General features: G+C 46.6%; 1 protein-coding gene across 4 annotated transcripts in view; it reads right to left on the reverse strand.

The window, feature by feature from the left end:
- Positions 1-25,282, reverse strand: part of TRAF3IP3 (TRAF3 interacting protein 3) — a 546,425-nt gene that overhangs the window by 362,747 nt on the left and 158,396 nt on the right. For all 4 annotated transcript variants that reach the window (XM_085631112.1, XM_085631142.1, XM_085631127.1 and 1 more), the window contains exon 5: positions 4,711-4,735. In XM_085631112.1, coding sequence (XP_085487238.1) covers positions 4,711-4,735 — 25 coding nt within the window. The remainder of the gene's footprint in view (positions 1-4,710; positions 4,736-25,282) is intronic.

A 25,282-nucleotide genomic window follows, 5' to 3' on the forward strand; every position in this document is an offset into this window, starting at 1 on the left:
AACCATTACATGAAGTACAAGCATTTCAAGATGGAGGGTATCCATCTTTTGACAGATCTCCTGAAACAAGGGGACTGGTTGGTCCGTCTGGACCTGAAAGACGCTTATCTGTCCATTCCCATTTTTTCCCCACATCGCAGATTCCTTCAGTTTCAATGGCGGAACCGGTGGTACGAATATTTGGCCCTTCCTTTCGGACTTTCCTCGGCACCATGGTGCTTCACCAAGGTTCTGAAACCAGTGATAGCTTATCTCAGGGAACAGGGGGTTCGCATGATAGTCTATCTAGACGACATTCTCATTATGGCGCAATCTCCACTGTTGGCAGCTCAACAGTTGCGCATGACCATCCGTATCCTACAAAATCTGGGATTTGTGATCAACGAAAACAAATCTGTCCTGTGCCCCACCCAGACGATAGATTTTCTGGGGTTCGTCATAAACTCTCAGACTGCTCAACTCAGTCTTCCACACTCCAAACTTCGAGACATCAAGAAGGAGCTGTGTTCCCTATTAACCAAACAGATGGTATCCTTCAGAGTGATTGCCAGGATAGTGGGTCTCCTAGCATCGTCCATTCAAGCGATTTGTCCGGGACCCTTACACTATCGAGCCCTTCAGAGGCTCAAGATTCAGCACTTGCAGAAGGGTCTCTCCTGCACGGACCTAGTGCCTCTTTCCCAAGAGGTGAGGGAGGAGATCCAGTGGTGGCTTGCACACGTCGAGGCGTGGAACGGCAGAGCCATTTTTGGCTCTCTGCCGGAGGTCGTCATAGAGTCCGACGCCAGTCGTTGGGGTTGGGGAGCGCGCTGCGGAAATATTTCCACAGGGGGACATTGGTCCCTAGACGAGCTAAATCTTCACATCAATTGCCTAGAACTCCTGGCAGGGTCGTTTGCGATCAGGACACTATCTCCCAATCAAGTCTCGTGTTGCATCCTTCTGCGGATGGACAACATCTTGGCAGTTCAATATATCAACAAACTGGGGGGCACAAGATCCTCCATGTTGGTGGAAATAGCAAAGGATTTTTGGCATTATTGCCTGAACCATCAGATTTCAGTCGTAGCCGAATACATTCCGTGTCAGTCGAATGTAGTGGCGGACTGGAATTCACGCCATCTCAAGGATTACAGCGACTGGCAGCTCCAACCCCAGATAGTGCAGTGGTTGCAGGAGATCTGGGGCCTTTGCGAGATCGACCTGTTTGCCTCCAGACTGAATTGTCAAATGACCAAGTTTTTCAGCTGGAGGCCGGACCCGATAGCTCTGGCGACGGACGCTTTTTCACAGGATTGGTCTCTGCACCTGAATTATGCGTTTCCACCCTTCATTCTAATTCCCCGCGTGTTCACACAGGTGATGCGGCAGAAGGCGGAAGTGATTTTGGTGACTCCCTTGTGCAAGTCACAGCCTTGGTTCCCGATACTGTTGGAGGCGAGTTGCGACTTCCCCAGGAGGATTCCATGGTCCTCAACGATGATCCAGGGCCCTCATGGAGAGATGCACCCGATGGTAGTATCGGGGCAGTTGTCCCTGATGGCCTGGAGACTTTCCGGCAACGTTGGCAAATGCCAGGTTTTTCGGAACAAGCTTCAGGCTTTATCAACCAAGCATGGGCCCCCTCTACCAAGAAACGGTATTCTTCAGCCTGGAGGTGTTGGGTTCGTTGGAGCGTTGAACAACACGTGGATCCCGTGGGGGCAGACTTACCCTTTGTTGTAAATTTCCTGTCAGAAAAAGCTTCTGAGGTATTGGCATATCGTTCGGTTAACAATTTCCGTCCCGCCATATCGGCGGGACACTCTCAGGTTGAGGGCAAACCAGTAGGAATGCATCCTTTAGTATGTAAGCTCTTAAAAGGTATTAGAGTAGCTAATCCACCCAAGCCGAAGTATTCTTCCTTGTGGGATGTCTCGTTAGTTCTTTCCTTATTTAATCAATGGCCCAGCAACAATATGTTGACAAGGAAACAACTATCATCCAAACTGGCCATGCTGTTATGCCTGCCGGCCTGTAGACGCTCTTCAGACGTTAAGGCTCTAGATATTACAGGTAGAGTATTTACGCCTGAAGGAGTTTCTTTTAATATCACGTCTAGGACTAAAACTATGTCACGCTGTGTAGAATATCATGCCTTTCCTGATAATGCAAAGCTTTGTGTGGTTCAATGTCTTAAGGCCTATGAGGAATGTACCAGGGTTACCAGGGCTGATGGTGTGGTGCAATTATTGATTGCCTTGCAGAAACCTTACAAACCTGTCACTGCGGCTATTATAGCCAGATGGTTAAAAAATGTCATGCAGGAAGCAGGTATTGATACTCAAGTCTTTGGTGCACATTCTGTCCGAGGCGCCATGGCCTCTAAAACGTTCATGTTGGGTTCTACTGTTCAGGATATCAATCGTTCTGCAGATTGGTCTTCTGAGTCAACATTTAAACAGTTTTATTATAAACCGGTGGGTGATATATCCTCTGTGGTTTTTAATCAGCGTTAAACTAGCATAATACGAAGCCTCCGGTTCTGTAATAAAAAAAAAATTAGCTAGCATTCGCGCCAAGAATTTTCAATTCTATTAAGGACACGGAGGCGAGGATTATCCCACCCGGTTACATTACAGTATTGTAATTATTACCCACCCGTTTGCATTGATATTCTCACTACGCAGAAGTTACGGGTTGTTCCTTATTTCAGGATCTGAAAAAAAGATGGATTAAGTGTAATCCTGGTTGAAGATGACGTTTCTCCCGGCTGGTCTGGTTCTTCCACGTTGGAAGCTATTGTTGGACTTTTGGTTATATTATTGGACTTTAATGTTCGAAGCAAAGAAAGAGGACAAGTTCCGGTGTTGGTGGCTCTTATGGGGCATTGCAGGATGCGATGTAATACATGCATCATGGGAAATGTAGTTTTTTGTGTACATAATACAAGTTTTCATTGGCTGCTGTGAGTAACAATAAATAGAAAGAGAAGCATAATCCTCACCTCCGTGTCCTTAATAGAATTGAAAATTCTTGGCGCGAATGCTAGCTAATTTTTTACTCTCTATTGCAGGTGGATCTCACAGAATCACGACTCATTGTGGAAATTAAATGTAACAAAAAGAGAAAAAACATGAAATGAGCCTTTAAATATTTCGCTGCACATAATCTTCTAGTCTACAGATAGGCTCTGAAAAATAATCTGTCCTTGGCCATTTTACTGAGTGCCTCTCTGTTCCTCTTTCTCCTCTTACAAACCTTGTGGGAGATTCTCCATTTCCTTGTTCATCGCTCGTTTTCTTACCTTGGTATTGAAAGTGCTCCATTTTGTCCCATATGGATAGGTGGTCTGTACTCTACAAATCACATTAAAAATAAATCAATTACGTTCAAGCATTGACATTATGGATTCCAGGAGGAAACCTAATGTGTTTACTAGGGAAACTGGCACTGGTAATCTTCTGTCTACTGCTGACTCAACGATCCTCAGCTTGAACTTTATAGGCGGAGAGACTAATGGTACACTCTAATGATGGATAATGAAACACACTGTTAGAATCAATGTATGAAGAGGTATACATACAAATATATACATGTCAAGTATTTCATATTTTATTTTTTTAGTTTTTTATAATGAGCACCGCAACTACAGGGCAGACAGCACTGTAAATGCTGTAGGTCGAAAACCCAAGTAATGTTTTCAGGATAGGATACATCTGTATATTCAAACATACAAATGTATAGTGACAATAAAAAAATTGCAGGTGTATTAGACATCTTCGACCATGGAGGGAGCTTTATGACAGGCAGATGCTAGTGAAAGCATCTGGGTGATGGGAGGACTAATGGGTCACAGTTTCTTGATTGACCTATGTCCACACAGTATGTCAAGTAATTGCTATTTCGCCTCTGCTTGGCATGAAGTTGAAATAGGTTCATGTGACAGATGCGCCTCAGTTCACAATTTCACAACTGAAATATTGACCTGCAACAGTATCGATTGAGTATATCAACTGCCACTGTATCACCACAAATGGTACTTACAGAGTTCAGTAGTAAATCTATACTTCCTTATGTATACTTACCTTGAGAAGGAAGTAGTAGTCTAATCTGGAGATGCAATATTTTTGCAGGTTGATATTTCGACCGCTATATTATGACATACAGCCAATATTATCTTTGCCACGCTTTTCTGTGTGTTTATCCCTACAGATAGAACCCATAAGATGTGCTTGTAAAAGGTATGGGAGTGCGGGAGGTGGGCAGCATCTGCTCTACAAAGGCCAGAGACGTATGCACAGAGCCACCCAGAGCTTTACATATGTACGCATAAACCTGTGCATGAAGACTCTTTAGTTACCCTTTTTCAACTCAGTGGAGCAGAGAGTGGTTGCTGAAAGTAGGTTATGTGTGTGTGTGTGTGGAGATTTACCATAGCTCGGCAACTGTAAGAGTTCAGTCACAAAGCAAGGCTCTGGATGGCACCAACATCAGCAGAAGAGGGCGAGAGGGTCTTGTCTTAAAGAAAATGTAAGCCATCCTGAGGTTAGACCTAGGAACATGTATTTCTTTGCCTTTAAACTAAAGTTTAAAGGTAGGCTGCCTTAGAATTTTGCCTTTTTGGATGGTTAATGAGCATTGAAATTCTGGGGAAGATGCATGCTTCTCTCCCACAGACTATGTTAAACCAGTAGACTGAAGCATTCATCATTTGTTTGTGTTTCTTACCTTGTCCAGGACTGCAGTTCCACAGCTACAAGAAAACAGATGGAGGTTATTTTAAAAATATACTATTACTCTCATGTCTCATCGTCCCCTATTGTGCGTACATTTTGTTTTAAAGAGTCATATGAAACTGAAGAATAACAATGTTTTTTATAAGCACACTGGATATAGCAGCACCGAATCCTCCCTGACACACTTGTGACAAGTGGCTCCATTGTATCAAGGAGTGAACAGAGCAAGGAGCGAGTAGTCACTAGGACAGGGAAGTGCAGGGAGAGCACTGTGGAAGCACTGTGGAAGACAAGCTCACCCAGAATCAGAGGAACAAGTACAGAGGCTTTTCTATGTATACCAAATAAGGAATACTCACATCGTCCAAAATGCAACATTTGAAAAAGGAAAAGGGTTATACATCTATGCATGCTGTGGAGCTTCACTATTGTGCCAACTGTATGTAGCCTGCTTTGACAACCTGGAGGGCTAATGTGAGACAGAGGAGCTCTCCTGGGAGCTATTACCCAGTCACCATCATCAAAAATCTAGCAAAGTGTTGCATACCAGCTGCCACGCCTCGATAGGGGCCTGCCATATGTACTAGGGGACCAACAACATAGTGGTCAGCAGAAAGCAGGGTTGCCAGTAAAGTCCTACATGTGTATCTGTTTATTGATAGATAAACGCTGATTCCCTGCTGAGCCCAGTGCTGCAGGGTGTCCATAGCATGTTTGTTAGAATGGTGGTCCTGCAGTAACTACGTGTGCGAGTTTGTCAGGTTCCTGAGATGGAGGGGTTAATGTAGTAATGCAGTGGCAGTCGCTGTGAGCTTCCAGATAGCTATGAGGGAGCCAAGTATGAAGTTACTGTTTGGGTCATGTAAGGTCTCATGAGACCTTGGTTACCATCTTAAAAGCAGGCAAAGTGAGCCATTAATGGCTTTTAGAAGATATTGGGAGACCAGTGGCCAAAAAGACAGGCCGCAAGAACACAATGATTGGATGAACAGGTATTTATAGTGTGCCCCAAATCTTCATTGTGCTAATAGAAATATTAATAAGAAATACAAAATCCGCATGTAAATTAACCAGAAATGAAAGTTTTAAGCCCTTTCCAAACTATGGAATGTCGAATGGCCACAGGGGGGTGCTCCATAAACTGGAGCTAAAACAAAAACAGCCCTTCCTGCTAAACTGACCTTTACAAACTGAGGAATCTCTACAAAAGACAGATTTTCTGATCTCAATGATTTATTAAAAATGTATTTAGGGAGAAGCAGAAGAAAAAACATTTTTGATTCCATAAAACGTTATGTAATAAAGTGAAGAGTTTAAACTTTATCCTTGTCCCAATATTTGCCAACATTGCTCTTAGATCCCTTGGAATAGAAGGAAAGCTTTTCCATAACTTCTTTGGCTGTGAGTAGCAGACTAAAATTAACTGATTAATTGAGGCATAAGACTGAGTCTTAAGAGAAAGTTAAGAGTCTTAACCTTCTCAGCTGTTTCCGACAGTGGGTCGAGGGGCTACTGCCATAAGATACGAGTCCAAGGATTGTTTTCACCTAAGACAATCACTTCTGTCTTCAATCCACGCAGTCTAAGGAAATTGAGATTCATCCATCTTGAGACCGACACTCAACAGTTATTCAAATCTTCTTTTATTTTATCCAAAGGCTTATCAAGCTGTCAAATAATCTGGGTGTCAACAACAAAAGAAATATTTTCAAAGCCAGGACCTCTGACAATCTTGGGCAATAGTTGAATAAAAAAGGTAGTCATTTAATCAAAGAAGGAAGGAAGAAGCAGAGATTCATTCGGCTTCAGTTGGATATAGTCAAAAATCAAAGGTGAATTAATCAGAACTGTCAAAAAAACAGATGGTTGGTATCGGACGTTACCCACTGGAGATCCTTGCCTCTGTCCCTGATGGGGCGCGCTGCGCTCTTTAAGATGTTGGCCCTACCACGCCTCTTATATATCCTGCAGAACTCGCCTTACCCGATCCCGGGAGGGGTGTTCAAACGCGTATCCCTATCCCTGAGGACGCTGCTCTGGGATGGTGGGAACCCGAGAATAGCGATGCGAAAGCTCACAAGAGGGGTGTACGACGGGGGGCTGGCCCTCCCGGACGTCCAACTGTATTACCGGGCCTCACAATTGCAGATGATCAATGACTCGGTGTATGTGGCGCGGTCGGAGCCTGTCTACAGGGTAGATAGGCATGTCATGTCGGGGGGCAACTGCGAGCTCCTCTTGTACTCGCGGAGGCGATGTAGAGATCTCCCCTCGCATACGGGAGTGGTGCTGCAGTGCTGGCGGGAGGCGAATAAATTCTTGGGATGGGCGGGTGCCCTAACGGGCAGGACGCCCCTCTGGTTCGGTGACCAGCTAGCTGAGGTCTCCAGCCTAATGGGCTTTAGGGGTTGAAGGTTGATCGGGATCGACTACCTGGGCGATGTGTGGAAAAAAAAGAATATCAACTGCACGACTCCCAGCACTATCACTATCTGCGCCTTACACATGCCCTGCGGTCACACATGCGCACAGACTCCTCGCTCCCAGAATACTCCCCCTTGGAGGACAGGCTCCTTCTTGACCCGATCCCGGAGCCGGAGAGACCCACGTCAGTCATATACCGTAAACTTATAAACAACATGCTTGACCCCCTGGTGACTCTGCGCGAAAGATGGGAGTTTGACATCGGACGCCTGGAGGACGATGACTGGCAGGATGCCCTACAAAGCCCCCGCGAAATTGCGATTCGGATTATGTTCCGCCTTGTGCAATTAAAAATCCTGCATCGGGGTATTTACCCGCGAACACACCTGTTCTCATGGGGAAGGAGCCGGTCTCCTTTGTGTGCGAGGGGATGTCAGGGGGAGGGTATCTTTTTCCACACTCTGTGGGACTGTCCGTACATAGTGCCCTTCTGGACCAGAGTAACAAAAACGATGGCGACAGTAGTGGGATCGCCGGTCCCGGTGGATCCGAGGTGGCTACTATTAATGATCAAAGGCGCCACGGATTGGACCAGATACAACGAGATTTGGTTAGCAGTAGCTGCGGGGTGGCGAAACGAAATATAGCAAGTGGTTGGGGGGCCCAGGTGCCCCCTCAGTGGGACCAATGGATAAGACATCTGGATTCGTGCCAGAGGGCTGAGCAAAAGGTTTATACATCCAGAGGATGTGTGAAGAAGTGGAGGAGGGTATGGGGCTCCTGGCGCAAGTATCGGGCTGAGCGGGGAGGGGTGGGATAGAAGGGACTCTTGTGTTTAGCCTGCTCCATTGTCGTGTCTGTCCTCAAAAGTACAATGTATTGCTGCTATTCTGCAAGTTCTTTTGATCACTGCTGTGTTTTGTATGAGACCTTGAGCAAAGTTCAATAAAAAGAGTTCTTAAAAAAAAAATATTAATAAAAAACAGATGATCTACCTCCAGGTGGAGGATAAGGAAATCACTTGGCAAACCGGGCACTCAGGTGATACAAGACCCAATGATGATACTACTCACTTAAAAACTGAGTGGAGAATCAAGATATACCCCACCATATGCTTAATGTGAATGAGGGTCTTCACCTTACAAGAACCATAGGCCCTGGTGAGAACAGGACATGTGATTCATTCCCCTTTGATTTCTGGCCAAACAGGGGAAACTATATTTTGGCCTTTGTAGGCCTTACGGCAGCTTTTGACAGTATAATCCATGCCAAACTATGGAACATACTAGCTGACATGGGGATGGAAGCTCCATTAATACACTTATTGAGACAACTCTATTGTTGGGCGAAAGGTAGGGTCTGCAATGGGGTCAAGGGCGAATGCACTACTCCGCTTAGCGTGGAAAGGGGGGTTAGACAGGGCTGTATCCTGGCACCGTTCTATTTACACTTTATACCAATGGCTTGGGCCAAGCCTTGGTGGAGCGGTGGCAGAACCATCACCAAATAAATAAACAACCTATACCTGCCCTTTTGTATGCTGACGATGCAGTGCTGATGGCCCGCACACAATTGGGGCTCCAAAGGGTAGTGACAAATTACAATGTACATATGGAAAATCTGGGCCTCAAAGTTAATATTTCAAAAACCTTCATCATGAAGTGTGGGAAGGGGAGTTTAAAATGCAGGGACATTCACATCAATAACAAAAAGGTAGAATCGACCAAGATGTTCCATTACCTGGGCATTTTATTTGATCGCAATGGGACATGGTCACAGGCAGTTAAAGCTAGGAAGCTAATATTTATGAAGACCACGTCCGCCCTAGCTAATTTTTTAAGGAAACTAGGTAGAAGACCCCTAGTAGAGCTCTTGCATATTTATAGACCCAAATGTGTTACAACGGCTGTGTGTGGTGCAGGTGTGTTGGGACTACTGCGATCTCAAGCCCATACAACTGGTAGAGAATGCCTTTTTAAAATTTCTTTTGGCCGTCCCTGGTAGCACCTCCACCTATGTATGCCACTCTGAACTAGGGTTATCCTATATTACGGATCTAATAAAACTTCAACCTGCCCTTCTGTGGCATTGGATCTGGATGTCGGCATGCACTTCTCTCAACCGAGTTATTATAAATGATAGCCTTAAAATGAAAAGGACACTGGATATACCATGGTTGAGATACATAAAAAATTTCATGAATTAGCTTGGACATCCAAAATATTTTGACAATCCAGCCTCAATAGCGTCCATTAACAGAAAAGATTTTAAATTAAGTTGTATGATGCAGTTGGAGACAAACATTCGTAGCCGAGGTATCGAATACATCAGTACAGTCTAATCAAATGGTACTTACTACCTATAGTATGCAGCCATATTTAAAATCAACAATGAGTGGCTATGAAAGACTGGTCTTGACTCATTTTAGATTTGGGATATTCCACCATTTAGTAAGTTTTCTGACAATATATGATTGGTCTAAATCAATGAGAAACTTCCCATGTGATGATATGTCCTTACAGTCGACTATGCATGTAACTTTATTTTGCAAATTTTAAGGGTATCAGGTTTAAGACAATACCATCCCACATTTTTTCAATTGCAATTTTTAGATAACGAATGTTTCACAAGATCAATTGTGTCTTTTTAAAAAGTGTAATTAAATGCAGAAAATATGTCATGGAATGAAACTACAGAAAGCTTTGATATGAATTACCTGTAAGTGTTGGTCTTTTTAAATGAGCTTGTTTTTTATTGTAATGCTATTTAACTCATTGTAGGTTACAATCATGAAAACATATGTTTTTTTTTCTTTGTATGCCTTTTATGATTTTTTTATGCAAAAATCAAATAAAGCTTTCTATTGATTGATTGATTGAATAAAATAGGTGACAGTACCGATCCCTGTAGCGCTCCATGTGACGAGGGCTACATCAATGATCTATGTGACAATAGTTTGACAGTGAAATATTCTCAAAAAACGATGTAGACCATTCAAAATTAGTTCCAGTTGTACCAATTTCCTCTACTTAAGAGGGAACATTCTATGGCATCAAGATCCATCTACTGGATCACGATAAATGATCTACTGTGTAAAATGTGGTAGGGAGATCAAGCAGAATGAGACAGAAGGGATCACTATGATTTAAAAGCAATCTTAAATGTTTCACCACCGAGATCAGCATAGCTTCAGTCCCAAGACCTGGTCGGAACCCCATCGGTCTATCATCTAAAAGATGATTTATTTCAAGAACACCCACAAGCCATTGGTCTATCATCTTTTCTCCCACTTTTGTCAAGCAAAGAGATGGGTCGATAATGACTTACTTTCAAGGGATCTATGTGTATATATATATATATATATGCTTGAAACAAAGAGTCTGTAGCTGATGCACTCTGATCTAGCGTGTGCTGGTGTCGAGGTCAGACAAAACCTCGTAAAAAATTCTTAATACAAAAGGATGCACCGCACTCCAGAGAGTGATTGTGAATGCTTAATTTATTTTAAGCACAAATTTCGCCACCATCCACCACCCACCAACGTTTCGAACAAGAAATGTTCTTTCTCACGGTGTAGTGAGTCTGTTTTTAGTTTCTTCTTTAAATAGTGTGTGTTACATACTTGCCACTGCAAAGCATTATGGTATTCGTAGTGTATGTTTGAATCATAGTTATATACAAGAGTCTATTTTTTAGTACATTTAGTAGACAGAGTAAATGATGTAGATTAGTTAATAACAACATGATTTCTTATGATTTGTATCATGGTTAAGGCTTAAACAAGTACGCCCCTTCTTATATCTGAATTGTCAGATATCCAATCAATTGTATTCGGGGAGATGTTTACATAGGACATAGTATCCCTTTATCTACATATTCTACAGTCTACAGATGTACATACAGTTCTTCGTCCCCATTTAAGCCAAATGGGTTTTTTGTTTTAAAGCGAATAATGAGGCGTGATTCCAATTTTCTCAGTTTCATCGTGCGATTGCCTCCTCTTTCATGCATGGGTACAGTTGCGATTCCAAAATAGCGGATGTCCTCCCAGTTGGTCCTATGTTGTGTATGGATATGTTTGGAAATGGCATATGTCATTTCTTTATTGTGGATGGCTCTTAGATGTTCTAGTATTCGTTTTTTCAATGGACAGATGGTACTTCCGATGTAGCGCATTCCACATATGCATTCAATCATATACACAACATAGGTTGTTTCGCAAGTTATTTTTCCAATGATGTTAAAGATTTTTCCTCTAGGATCTTTGATGCTTGTTACTGATTTCCCAATTTTACAAGCTTTGCATTTCCCACAATGTTTAAATCCTTTTTGTTTCGCTGATAACCATGTTGTAATTTCTTTGGTCATAAAGTGGCTTTTAACCAGTTTGTCTTTTAGGGAAGGAGCTTTGCGATAAGTTATATTCGGTTTTTCTCCTAATGTGGGTCCAATATCTGGGTCTTTCTCAAGGACATTCCAGTATTTTTGGAGGATTTTACGGATCTTGAAACTCTCTTTACTGTATGTTATAATCAGTCTAGTCGTGTCTTCTGATTCTTTCTTGTTCTTGTTGATCAGAGTTTCTTCTCGAGAGACTGATTTCGCCCGTATTAAACCTTGTTGAACATCCCTATATTTGTATCCTCTTTCCAAGAATCGTTTTTTACTTTCTTCAAGACTTTTTAGAGCCATGTCATCTGTTGAGCAGTTTCTTTTCATCCTTATGAATTCTCCATATGGAATACTCCTTATTAGATTAGTAGGATGGAAACTTTTTCCATGGAGAATGCTATTGGTAGCTGTTGGTTTACGATGTACTTTAGTTTGTATTAGCCCATTTTCAATATATACCTGCACATCAAGATATTGAATTGATTTCGAACTGATGTTGTAGGTGAATTTTAATCCCACCTCATTTGTATTGAGGATGTCAAAGTATTGTTTGAATTCACTTTGACTCCCGTTCCAAATTAGAAAAAGATCGTCAATATATCTTAGCCACAGTTCTATTTTGGCTGTATGTTCTTCATTTTCTTCCTGCCATGCAATAAATTTCTCCCACCATCCCATAGTCAGATTGGCGTAGCTCGGTGAAAAAGAAATTCCCATGGCAGTACCACGTTTTTGATTATAAATTTTGTGGTTAAAGAGGAAGATATTGTTTTTCAGGCATAGTTCCACCATTTCTAGTAGCATTTCCGTATGTTTCTTTTCTTGAATATTTCTCTGTCGTAAGAAGTATTCTACTGCTTTTAATCCGATTTCATGGTCAATGGATGTATATAGGGATACCACATCTATAGTAACCAGTTGGACATTTTTATGCCATCCCATGTTAGACAACGTTCTTAAAAAATCACCAGTGGCTTTAATATATGAACTGAGGTTCATAACTATTGATGCCAAATATTTGTCTACATAGATAGAAATGTTTTGATATAGGGATTGGCAACTTGACACAATGGGTCTGCCCGGTGGATTGATGAATGTTTTGTGGACTTTTGGAAGAAAATATATAGTGGGCATCACAGGATTTTCATTGAATAGAAAACGAGCTTCATCGTCATTTAGAAGTCCATTAGTTTTCCAGGTTTGGATTCTTTTTTCTAGATCCACTGTTAGATCATTGTTAGAGTCGGGGATCTCTGGTTGGCGCAAGGTTGCCCTTGTGTCAAGCAGGAACCCTCTCCTCCACGTCAGGGCGCAGGATAACCCCTCGCGAATGACCCTTGCTCACCCTCTAGGTGCGTGGCGTGAGCAGCCAAGGCGATTCCTCAGGCGTTGTTGGTTAAGCACTCACAATTGTACACACAGTAAATACATTAATCCCCCCAGAAACGGACACCAGACTTGGATATATATAAAAATACGATTCTTTATGTAAAAATAAGGTATATATATCTCAACAGGCTTATCACAAGACCAATAACGTTTTCGCTAGGCCACCAGGTTATGCAGTAGGCAAATGTTCTGGGTTTGTAGGTTTCCAAATGGATAGTTCGTAGCCTCTTTACTTGTAGTTCCAGTACTCACAGAGATCGGTTCCTGCGAACGGGGAAATAAGGCGTTGCGGGCCCCGAGCCCGATACTGGAACTTCTTTCGTGATGTGGAGAGTCGGCACAGGTCGGTGCGACTCTCAGCTTGGGAAGTGTTCTTGGGTCCTCAATCAGCAGGTGTGGGCCCGTAGGCAGGCGCGGCCAGCGACCCTTTAGCACGGCGGTGCAGGAGGGTCTCCACAGCGGAGGCGGCGCGGCCTGAGATGTCCGAGGATAGCGAAGCGGGGTCACAGGGCACAGTCAGTGCAGCTGGATGACCCGGCGGGGATCACAGTCGTCGGACGGCTTCCGGCAGGAGGGGTGATAGCGCGTTCAGCGCGCTCCAGTAGCAGGCGGTGACAGGGATGCAGGCGGCCTGGCCCGGGGACAGAGAGCGGCTCGGGACGGAGCGGGGCTCTCACGGGTTGGAGGCAGGCGAGCTTCTGAGTGTCACGGCCCTAGGAGGGGCGATGAGGGGCGCAGTCTCTTTTCCAGCGGGATGCCCACACGGCTCGAATTGGAGGATGAGCAAGAAGCACAGAGAACCCACTGTTCCTGGGGTTCAGTTCAGGGGGCAAGCTCAGATCAAGCCCTTGGAGAATGTTCAAGCACAAAGTAGCAAAGTCTTTTCAGTAAGTCTCTTCCTCTCCTTTCTCAGCAAGGCAGGCAGCAGGCCAGCTCCTCCAGCGTCTCCTTCTCCTTCTAGTCGGGCAGAGGTTCTTTGTGGTAAACAGGATTCTGATTTCTTAGGAGCCAGGCTCCTATTTTTATACCATGATTCTTTTGTTCTTTAGCGCCAGGGGGCCTAGGCCTGGCTCAGTCCAGTTCTGGAGCACTTTGTTATTGTGACTCTGCTCTTTCCTTTCAGCAGCAGGGCAGAGACATCAGCCGCCCCACAGGGGGTGGCGCCGGCTTTGTGGTGGCAGAGCACAGGTCTATTCAAGAGTCAAGGTGTACTCCTCCCACCCATCCAGGTGTAATCTCTCTACCCACCACCTGGCAGCCAACCTGTCTCTGGGGATTCCCCCACCCTGCTCCTTACTGTTGCCAGGCAGAACACATACACACAGCAGAGGCGGACTGAGATGGTCAGGTCAGTAAATACTAACTTTCTAAAAGTAGTATTTACAAACCCAGGATATTAAAATAAACTTGACTACAAGAAGTATTTCATTATTCTGAGTTCAGGCATACCAAACTTGACACTCTACCATGCTCTCTGAGTCCACTGGGGTCACAGCGTTGGCGGGATCCCAGCAGCCCATTCTGGCCTATGGAGAGCAGGTAGCCTTCAATAGTGAAAAACGACAAGGGCTGTAATTCACTACTAAGACATGCCACACACATCAGGGTATGTCCTACCTTATGCCTACAATGCACCCTGCCCTCGGGCCTACCAGAGGGGTGGCTAATATGTAGGTAAGGGAAGGTTTAGGGACTGGCAAGTGGGGGCACTTGCGCAGTCAGCGCGACGGTCCCGGACCGCGCACAGGGTCTGCGGTGGCAGACCCTAGACACACTTTACAAGGCCGCTTCCGTGGGTGGCGCAACCAGCGCTGCAAGCCCACCAGCAGCATTGGCATTCACAAGCCCTGGCACCCCTGGTGCACTTTACTGGGGACTGACAGTGAATCCAATAAACCAATCATGGACATCAATTACAGGTACACTTTACTTAGGGAGCACTTGCACTGCGGCACGGATTAGCCGTGGCGCAGTGCCCTGAGCGGACAACACCAGCAAAACAGTCGAGGCACACCATCAAAAAGTGGAAGGGAAACTCACGCCAAGGTGCCAGGTCTAACACGTGTCCCCTCCAGCTGAAATGTGGGGAGAACTACCCTTGCCCAGGGGGTTCCTCGTCACTAAGGCGGAAATACCTGGACAGACCGTCAGCGTTGGCGTGATCTGTACCAGGACGGTGTTCCACCGTAAAGTCCATACCCTGTAGGGAGATGGACCACCTCAACAGCTTCGGGTTTTCACCCCTCATTTGCATCAACCATCTGAGGGGCCTGTGGTCCGTCTGAACCCGGAAGTGAGACCCAAACAAGTAGGGTCTTAGCTTCTTCAGCGCCCAGACCACAGCAAACGCTTCTCGCTCAATTGCACTCCACCTACTTTCCCGTGGAAGTAACCTCCTACTGATGAAGGCTACGGGTTGGTCCCAGCCCTCCTCAGTCATCTGTGAGAGAACAGCCCCCACACCATGCTCGGAAGCGTCTGTCTGGACTAGGAATTCCTTGGAGAAGTCAGGGGCCACGAGCACGGGCGCCGTGCACATGGCAGTCTTCAGGGTGTCGAAAGCTTTCTGACAGGTGTCAGTCCAAATCACGTTCCTGGGCTGCTTCTTCGAAGTCAGCGCTGTCAAGGGGGCAACGATCGTTCCATAGCCCTTGACAAACCTCCTGTAGTACCCAGTGAGCCCCAGGAAGGCCCTCACTGCGGTCTGCGTCTTGGGGGGTTCCCAAGCCAGGATGGTCTCAATTTTGGGTTGCAAGGGTGCCACCTTGCCACTCCCCACTTGGTGTCCCAAGTACACCACGGAACCCTGCCCGATCTGGCACTTGCTTGCCTTGATCGTGAGGCCTGCTCGGCGCAGCGCCATCAACACTTCCCAGAGGTGGCGCAGGTGTTCAGGCCAGGTGGCACTGAACACTGCGATGTCATCCAGGTAGGCGGCACTGAACGCATCCAGCCCAACCAGTACCTGGTTGACCAACCTCTGAAAGGTGGCAGGGGCATTCTTCATCCCAAATGGCATGACTCGGAACTGGAAGTGCCCATCTGGTGTAGAGAATGCTGACCTCTCTTTGGCCCCATCGGTCAAGGCGATCTGCCAGTACCCAGACGTTAAATCAAACGTACTGAGGAACCGGGCAGCCCCCAGCCGATCAATGAGCTCATCAGCTCTGGGGATGGGGTGCGCGTCAGTCTTCGTGACTGAATTGAGTCCTCTGTAGTCCACACAGAACCGGAGTTCAGGTGTGGCTCCCGGCGCAGCAGCCTTTGGGACCAAGACCACGGGGCTGGACCAAGGACTGCTGGAGGACTCAACCACCCCTAGCGCAAGCATTTTGGAGACCTCCTCCTTAATGCAAGCTCTGACCCTGTCAGTTACCCTGTAAGCCTTGTGCTTCACAGGTAAGCTGTCTCCTGTGTCCACATCATGGACGCACCAATCTGTGACACCAGGAACCAGGGAGAATCGGTCGGAAAATTGTCCCAGCAAGTGGCGGCAGTCTTCCTGTTGTTCGGGCGTCAGGGTGGGTGAGAGGTTAACTCCATCCACTGACCCATCTTTCTCAGAGGCCACTAAGAGGTCAGGAAGAGGCTCGGTCTCCTCTTCCATTCCATCATCAGTGGCCAGCAGCATGCCCACTTCGGTCCTCTCTAAGTGGGGCTTAAGGCGGTTAACATGTAGGACCCTCAAAGGGTTCCTGGGAGTCTGCATGTCCACCAAGTAGGTGATAGGACTTTTGCGCTCCACAACCTCAAATGGACCTGTCCACTTATCCTGAAGTGCACACGGCTCCACTGGGGCCAAGACCCACACCTTTTGTCCAGGTTGAAGCTCTACCAGAGTGGCATTCCGGTCGTACCACCGCTTCATCTCCTCCTGGCTGGCTTCCAGATTTGCCTCAGCAAGTTGCCTGAAACGCCGAGTCTGGTTTCGGAAGGCCAGCATGTAACTATATACATTCTGGGGAGGTTTCCTGGGAGATTGCTCCCAGCCTTCCTTTACCAAACTCAGAGGTCCTCTTACCGGGTGACCATACAGAAGCTCAAAGGGGCTGAACCCTAGAGACTTCTGCGGCACCTCTCGGTAAGCGAAGAGCAGGCATGGCAAGAGGACGTCCCACTTACGCCTCATTGGACCGTCCAGGCCCATGATCATGCCTTTGAGGGTTCGGTTGAATCTCTCAACCAACCCATTTCCTTGGGGATGGTAAGGAGTGGTGAACTTGTAAGTTACCCCACACTCCTTCCACAGGGATTTCATATATGTGGATATGAAATTGGTCCCCCTGTCGCTCACCACCTCTAGAGGGAATCCCACTCGGGAGAAAATTCCCATCAGTGCCCGTCCCACCACGGGGGCCGTCACTGTCCTCAGAGGGATGGCTTCAGGGTACCGGGTGGCATGGTCCACCAAGACCAGGATGAACCTGTTGCCCAGGGCTGTCTTGGGGTCCAGAGGCCCCACAATGTCAATACCCACTCGTTGGAATGGCGTACCGACCACAGGGAAAGGTTGCAGAGGAGCCTTATGCTTCCCTCCGCTCTTACCACTTGCCTGGCAAGTCTGACAGGTTCTGCAGTAGGAATCTGAATTCTTGTGCATTTGGGGCCAGTAAAAGTGGGTGACAAGCCTGTCATAGGTCTTGTCCATCCCCAAATGTCCTGCTAAAGGCACATCATGAGCCAGCCCCAGTAGGAAGGTTCTGAACTTCTGGGGTACCACCAGCACACGGGCTGACCCAGGTTCAGCAGCCTTAGGCTCGGAATACAGGAGGTCACTCTCCCAGTACACGTAGTGTGTTTTGGCCTGAACACCATTGGCCTGGTCTGCAGCCTGTTGCCGCATACCTACGAGAGAAGGGCATTCTTTCTGCTCCCTGCAGAATTCCTCCCTGGAGGGACCTCCTTCTTGCTGCCAATGGGTCAGCTCAGGCAAGTCTCCCAGTTCGGCAATCTGTTCCCCGGTAGGCTCCAGAGCATCCCCCTCAGGGTCTACTTCCTCCTGGGCCGTGGGAACTTCGGGGGCCGGTTTCCCGCGCCTCCTGCGCCTTCTCCCTAAGGCCGGTTCCTGGACCTCTCCCTCAGGCTCCAGGACCCTCTCAACACCCCTACTGGCTGCCATGGACCGGGTGGTCACGCACGCCCAGTCGGGTAGACCCACCATCCTCAGATGCGTGGTCTTCTCCACCTTTTCCCAAGGGGAACTCTCCAGGTCGTTCCCTAGCAGACAATCTACAGGCATGTCAGTTCTCACAGCGACTTGTAGAGTACCAGAGACCTCCCCCCACTCAAAGGGAACTTGAGCCATTGGACAACGACTCTCTACGTTGTCAGCATTGACAACCCTACAGTAGGCATTGGGTACAATCTGCTCTTGAGACACCAGGTGTTGCCTCACCGAGGTCACGCTGGCTCCTGTATCTCTAAGAGCCTCAACCTTCTTTCCATTGATGGTCACCACCTGCCCATATTTCTTAGTGTTAGAGGGCAGGTAGGTTACAGGGACCATCTCACTGTCTCCTAGCGAGACTAGGGTCATCTGCCCGGGACCCCCACCCTCCTGGACTGCTACTTCCTCCCCAAAGTTAACACTAGCTACTTGCCGGGGTGGAGCACCAGTGGGTGCGGTCTTACCAAACAGGCGACACTTAGGATCAGAGGCAATGTGGCCCGGATCGCCACACTTATAACAATTGAAGGGCCCCTTTGGAACAGGTCTACCTGTCGGGGCCCCGTTCTGCTGCGGGGTTGGGGGAGGCTGAGAACCCTTCTGCTGGTTCCCTTGGGAATTACTTTGGGGGCCTTTTTGGAACCCCTTCTGTTTACCCTTGTCCCCCCCACTCTTCTGCTGGGGACCCTGCCCACCTTTGGCGGAGTCTCCCACTTGACCCTTGTGGACCCTGGTGCTGAGCCAGCGGTCCGCCTCCTCAGCAAGCTTCCTCGGGTTGGACAGCTTGCTATCTATCAGGTGCTGGCGTAGCTCAGGAAAACATTGACTGGACAAGTGCTCCCATGCAATTAAATCAAGCAGCCCTTGATAATCATTCACTTTGCTACCCTTCACCCAACCATCCAGCGCTCTGCAGAAAAAGGTCACATATTCCACATACGTACTCTCAGGGATCTTCTTGGTCTCCCTGAACCTCTGTCGATATAGCTCAGGAGTTAACCCATACCTGCTCATTAAAGCTTCCTTCATATGGGGGTATGAGGTCTGGACTTCTAAGGGTAAATCTAACAGTGTGTCCCGCCCTTCAGCAAGGAACCTTCCCCACAACCCCGCTCCCCAGTCTTTCTCAGGGACCCGGTGTGAGGACATGGCCACCTCGTAGGCCCTAAACCACTGCCCTATGTCATCCTTTCTGAAATACTCCTTAACTACATCTTTGGGGATGTACACCTTGGACTCTACCTGCGCCGGTGGAGTGCTGCCACCAGAAGGAGCGGTGTCCAAACTTTTCGCCTTCAGCTCCAACTCCTTCAATCTGATATCATGATCCATTTGGCGTTGTTGTGCCTCCAGGGCCAACTTCTGCTTTTCCATTTCCATTTGTCCTGCCAACTTTGCCATCTCCATTGCATGCGCCCTGTCTGCTGCCCTGTCTGCCAGCTCCTCTGGCGACCGGACTCTGCTGGGTTCCTCAAGGTTGTCGGGTGGAACGATGTCCCCCGCATTCCGTAGGTCTCGTGACTCCTTCCAGGCTCTCAACGCCTTGGTGTACTGGGTCTTCCTCTTGCATCCAGCATGGGGGACTCTGAATTGTACACTGTAGCCCTTCAATTGCTCCATCGTGTAGCCTTCCAGTCTCTCCCAATCCACCTCATCTATTCCAGAAATCACAGAGAGTGCTCTTCCAGCGGAGTGCGAGCCAGGCATGGTTGCAGTAATGGCAGATGTCTCAACAAAGTTCAACAATTACAAACCTGTGGCTGCGTTATTTGGTCTGCTCTCACTATCTGGCGATTAATAATTCACTGTATGCAAATTACAAGTGCAAATCCGAAATCCCAACCGCTGCCAACAATGTTAGAGTCGGGGATCTCTGGTTGGCGCAAGGTTGCCCTTGTGTCAAGCAGGAACCCTCTCCTCCACGTCAGGGCGCAGGATAACCCCTCGCGAATGACCCTTGCTCACCCTCTAGGTGCGTGGCGTGAGCAGCCAAGGCGATTCCTCAGGCGTTGTTGGTTAAGCACTCACAATTGTACACACAGTAAATACATTAATCCCCCCAGAAACGGACACCAGACTTGGATATATATAAAAATACGATTCTTTATGTAAAAATAAGGTATATATATCTCAACAGGCTTATCACAAGACCAATAACGTTTTCGCTAGGCCACCAGGTTATGCAGTAGGCAAATGTTCTGGGTTTGTAGGTTTCCAAATGGATAGTTCGTAGCCTCTTTACTTGTAGTTCCAGTACTCACAGAGATCGGTTCCTGCGAACGGGGAAATAAGGCGTTGCGGGCCCCGAGCCCGATACTGGAACTTCTTTCGTGATGTGGAGAGTCGGCACAGGTCGGTGCGACTCTCAGCTTGGGAAGTGTTCTTGGGTCCTCAATCAGCAGGTGTGGGCCCGTAGGCAGGCGCGGCCAGAGACCCTTTAGCACGGCGGTGCAGGAGGGTCTCCACAGCGGAGGCGGCGCGGCCTGAGATGTCCGAGGATAGCGAAGCGGGGTCACAGGGCACAGTCAGTGCAGCTGGATGACCCGGCGGGGATCACAGTCGTCGGACGGCTTCCGGCAGGAGGGGTGATAGCGCGTTCAGCGCGCTCCAGTAGCAGGCGGTGACAGGGATGCAGGCGGCCTGGCCCGGGGACAGAGAGCGGCTCGGGACGGAGCGGGGCTCTCACGGGTTGGAGGCAGGCGAGCTTCTGAGTGTCACGGCCCTAGGAGGGGCGATGAGGGGCGCAGTCTCTTTTCCAGCGGGATGCCCACACGGCTCGAATTGGAGGATGAGCAAGAAGCACAGAGAACCCACTGTTCCTGGGGTTCAGTTCAGGGGGCAAGCTCAGATCAAGCCCTTGGAGAATGTTCAAGCACAAAGTAGCAAAGTCTTTTCAGTAAGTCTCTTCCTCTCCTTTCTCAGCAAGGCAGGCAGCAGGCCAGCTCCTCCAGCGTCTCCTTCTCCTTCTAGTCGGGCAGAGGTTCTTTGTGGTAAACAGGATTCTGATTTCTTAGGAGCCAGGCTCCTATTTTTATACCATGATTCTTTTGTTCTTTAGCGCCAGGGGGCCTAGGCCTGGCTCAGTCCAGTTCTGGAGCACTTTGTTATTGTGACTCTGCTCTTTCCTTTCAGCAGCAGGGCAGAGACATCAGCCGCCCCACAGGGGGTGGCGCCGGCTTTGTGGTGGCAGAGCACAGGTCTATTCAAGAGTCAAGGTGTACTCCTCCCACCCATCCAGGTGTAATCTCTCTACCCACCACCTGGCAGCCAACCTGTCTCTGGGGATTCCCCCACCCTGCTCCTTACTGTTGCCAGGCAGAACACATACACACAGCAGAGGCGGACTGAGATGGTCAGGTCAGTAAATACTAACTTTCTAAAAGTAGTATTTACAAACCCAGGATATTAAAATAAACTTGACTACAAGAAGTATTTCATTATTCTGAGTTCAGGCATACCAAACTTGACACTCTACCATGCTCTCTGAGTCCACTGGGGTCACAGCGTTGGCGGGATCCCAGCAGCCCATTCTGGCCTATGGAGAGCAGGTAGCCTTCAATAGTGAAAAACGACAAGGGCTGTAATTCACTACTAAGACATGCCACACACATCAGGGTATGTCCTACCTTATGCCTACAATGCACCCTGCCCTCGGGCCTACCAGAGGGGTGGCTAATATGTAGGTAAGGGAAGGTTTAGGGACTGGCAAGTGGGGGCACTTGCGCAGTCAGCGCGACGGTCCCGGACCGCGCACAGGGTCTGCGGTGGCAGACCCTAGACACACTTTACAAGGCCGCTTCCGTGGGTGGCGCAACCAGCGCTGCAAGCCCACCAGCAGCATTGGCATTCACAAGCCCTGGCACCCCTGGTGCACTTTACTGGGGACTGACAGTGAATCCAATAAACCAATCATGGACATCAATTACAGGTACACTTTACTTAGGGAGCACTTGCACTGCGGCACGGATTAGCCGTGGCGCAGTGCCCTGAGCGGACAACACCAGCAAAACAGTCGAGGCACACCATCAAAAAGTGGAAGGGAAACTCACGCCAAGGTGCCAGGTCTAACAATCATTAATGGGATTTTTCGATAATTGAGCATAGTTTTGTTCATCTCCCAATTGTCTCATGGCTTCTTTCATGTAATCAGATGTATTTAGGACCACTACATTTCCTCCTTTGTCCGCTGGCTTTATAGTTATTTTTTCATTTTTCATCAAATTTTCTAATGCCAAGCGCTCTTTTTTTGTTAAGTTCTCTTTTTTGGTTAATGATGTGGTATTTTCCATCTTTTCCAGTTCATTTACGACTAAATCGTGGAATTGATCAATTCTATTGCCTGGACTCAGAATCGGACAGAATTTAGATTTAGGCTTCATTCCAGATTTCAAATGTTGGTCTGTATCTATATTAAGATCATCCAATATTTGTGTTTCTGTCATTTCTTCATCGCTTTGGTTAAAAGCTGAATCATATATATTTTTGAGATTAGTAGTGTCTTGAATTGACAGGGTATTTTCCTTTATAATAATCATTGATTGGTCCTTTTCTGGTGTTGGTACTTTTTTTGCAAAAAAATTTTTTAGCTTCAGTTTCCTGGTGTACTTATATAGATCTATTCTCGTTTCGACATAGTCGTGATGTTTTTCTGGGCAAAATGATAAGCCCTTATTTAATACACTTGTTTCAGCGTCAGTTAGTGTATATTCGGAGAGGTTGATGATCAAATTTCCTTTCTTTTTGATGCTGTTTATTTTGCCTGTGTTTTTGCGATTCTGTTTCGCAAGGGGTAGTCCTTTGTTCTTTCTTTTTCCTCTGCGTATCTTTCTCCTTCGTTTATTTCCCTGGTTTGGCTCTTATCTTTCCCTCTCCCTCGACCTCGTCCTCTTCCTCTTGTTCTCGGAGTTCTCTGTTCCAAGTAGATCAATTTCATTTCGTCTAAAAAAGTTGTGCGGCCTCTAACTCTTGATGTTTGTTCCTCTTCACTCAGGTCTGATTCCGATTCACTTATGGATGGTTTCCCGAGTTCCGTCAGTGTTAGTTTTCCTGCATGTTTTTGTTTTTTTAGGCCATCAAATCGTTTTGCAAATGTTAAGATTGAGCCTGCCTCATAATCTAATTCGTCTCGTCTGAATTTTCTTTGTTTTCGTAATTCCACTTCTTCTTCATATTTGTCTAAATTCTTTTCCATTTCCTTTCTTAATTTATTGCCTTCATCTTCTTGATTTAATGCCATTATTTCTTCTTCTACTGTTTTGATTTCCCTGTGTAGCTCTTCCACGTCTTGTTTGGCATATTTGATGACTATCAGAACCATGTTTCTTGAGCAGCTCATACTGTTGTTTGCCCATTCTTCAAGCATTTCTGGACGTGCATCATGGTGATTTGGTAGTGTGAAGATTCTTAGGCCTCTGGGAATCCGATTACACTCAATGTATTTTTCCAATGTTATAATTTCCCAGCTTTTGGAAATTTCTTTTTTAAGAAGTTTTTCCAAATGGAAGAAAAGTTGTTTGATGTTTTTTTTGGTGTTAGAATAATCTTTTCCATTACTGTCTCTTAGATATGTTCGCTCTCCTGTGCCTTTTGTGAAAAGAGTTTCGGCTTTTTGCGATCTTTTTGCAGCTCGTGCCTCCATTATTCTATGATTCAAAATACGAATTATTAACTCACTTCAAGATGGTGTTACTTTTATGGGGCGTGTGCTTCACTTGTTATCATTCTCTGGTTCTTTTATTGTATGTCTTTCATACAAAAAAGATTTTTACGCTACGGCGTCTTTGGTGCTATTAAGCAGTTCGTTGATTTAAATTCTTACAGTATCGCGCTGTTAGCAAGTTCCTTACCTGGTGAGTCCGTCGGTTCAGCGGCGTCCTCCGGCTCCGCTTTCTCGATGTTCCCACTTCGGGTTCGGAACTGCTTGCACGTTTCTGTAGTTATCGCTTCGTGTTGCCAATTTGCTCGCACGGAAGAATTGTTTTCCTTAGAGGCTCTGAAGGGATCGTTGTCGACTTGTCAGTGTTTTCCTCGCCGTGTAGATTTCCTCAGTCACCCCAGTGTATCGATTGGTTGCCACGAGCTTTTCCGTTCAGACGTCGGATGCTATCAGCATGATTAATAGGCTTGAAACAAAGAGTCTGTAGCTGATGCACTCTGATCTAGCGTGTGCTGGTGTCGAGGTCAAACAAAATCTCGTAAAAAATTCTTAATACAAAAGGATGCACCGCACTCCAGAGAGTGATTGTGAATGCTTAATTTATTTTAATTTAAATTAAGGATTCACAATCACTCTCTGGAGTGCGGTGCATCCTTTTGTATTAAGAATATATATATATATATATATATATAATATATTTTGTTTAAAGAAACTGTACCACCTCCATCTTCTGAATATTGGGAACTATCCCCAAATTAACGAAGCGTTCTGAAGCAGGGTAATTGCTGGTTTATCAGCATGACTGAACAGCCACTTTGTGGCAAGGCATTATTGTCCTAGGTATCACCGTGGGCCCTTTTTAGATGTTATTTATGGATCATAAGATGGTCCATAAAGACATATGAGAAATTAAGCATCCCAAGCATAAAATGTATTAATAAAGACATTCAGGAAAAAATGGGCAAGAACGTGTGTGCAAACGATATCTCAGTAAAAGGAAGCTTACAAAAGCGGTACACAAAGATATGAAAAAAAAAATCTAATTCAAAGGATGCTGCTCGCCAATAATAGTAACAAATTGGTTATGGGGTTAAGATCAATTGGTGATCAGGCTAGACTCCGCCCTCTCCTTCTATGGGCAAGAATCTGGAGAGTCCCAGAGTTGTCTTGCTTTGCGGAAGGCCTGACTGATGTGTTGGAGTCACCGGGCTGGTCTAAGATACAATGGTTGAGGGAAGTCAAGCGTCTTCTCTTCAACATGGGCCTCGGTAATGCCTGGGTTAATAGAACTGCCCCCCCTAAATCTGTGCTAAAGAAATTATACTGGAATTGGGTAGCCGATAGTAGATCTGGTAATTCCAATTTGTGCAGGACCTCCCTGGACTTCCTATTAGTAAAAGATATGCCCCTTTGCGAACCCTACTTGGACATCATTATAAAGCGCAGTGATAGAGCATTGTACTTTCAATTCAGGATAGGCCTACTTCCTGTAGGGGAACTTACCTCTAGGTGGAAGGCCTCGGCTCAAACCGTCGA

The sequence above is a fragment of the Triturus cristatus genome, chromosome 1_1, assembly GCF_964204655.1.
Source record: "Triturus cristatus chromosome 1_1, aTriCri1.1, whole genome shotgun sequence".
Taxonomy (NCBI): domain Eukaryota; kingdom Metazoa; phylum Chordata; class Amphibia; order Caudata; family Salamandridae; genus Triturus; species Triturus cristatus.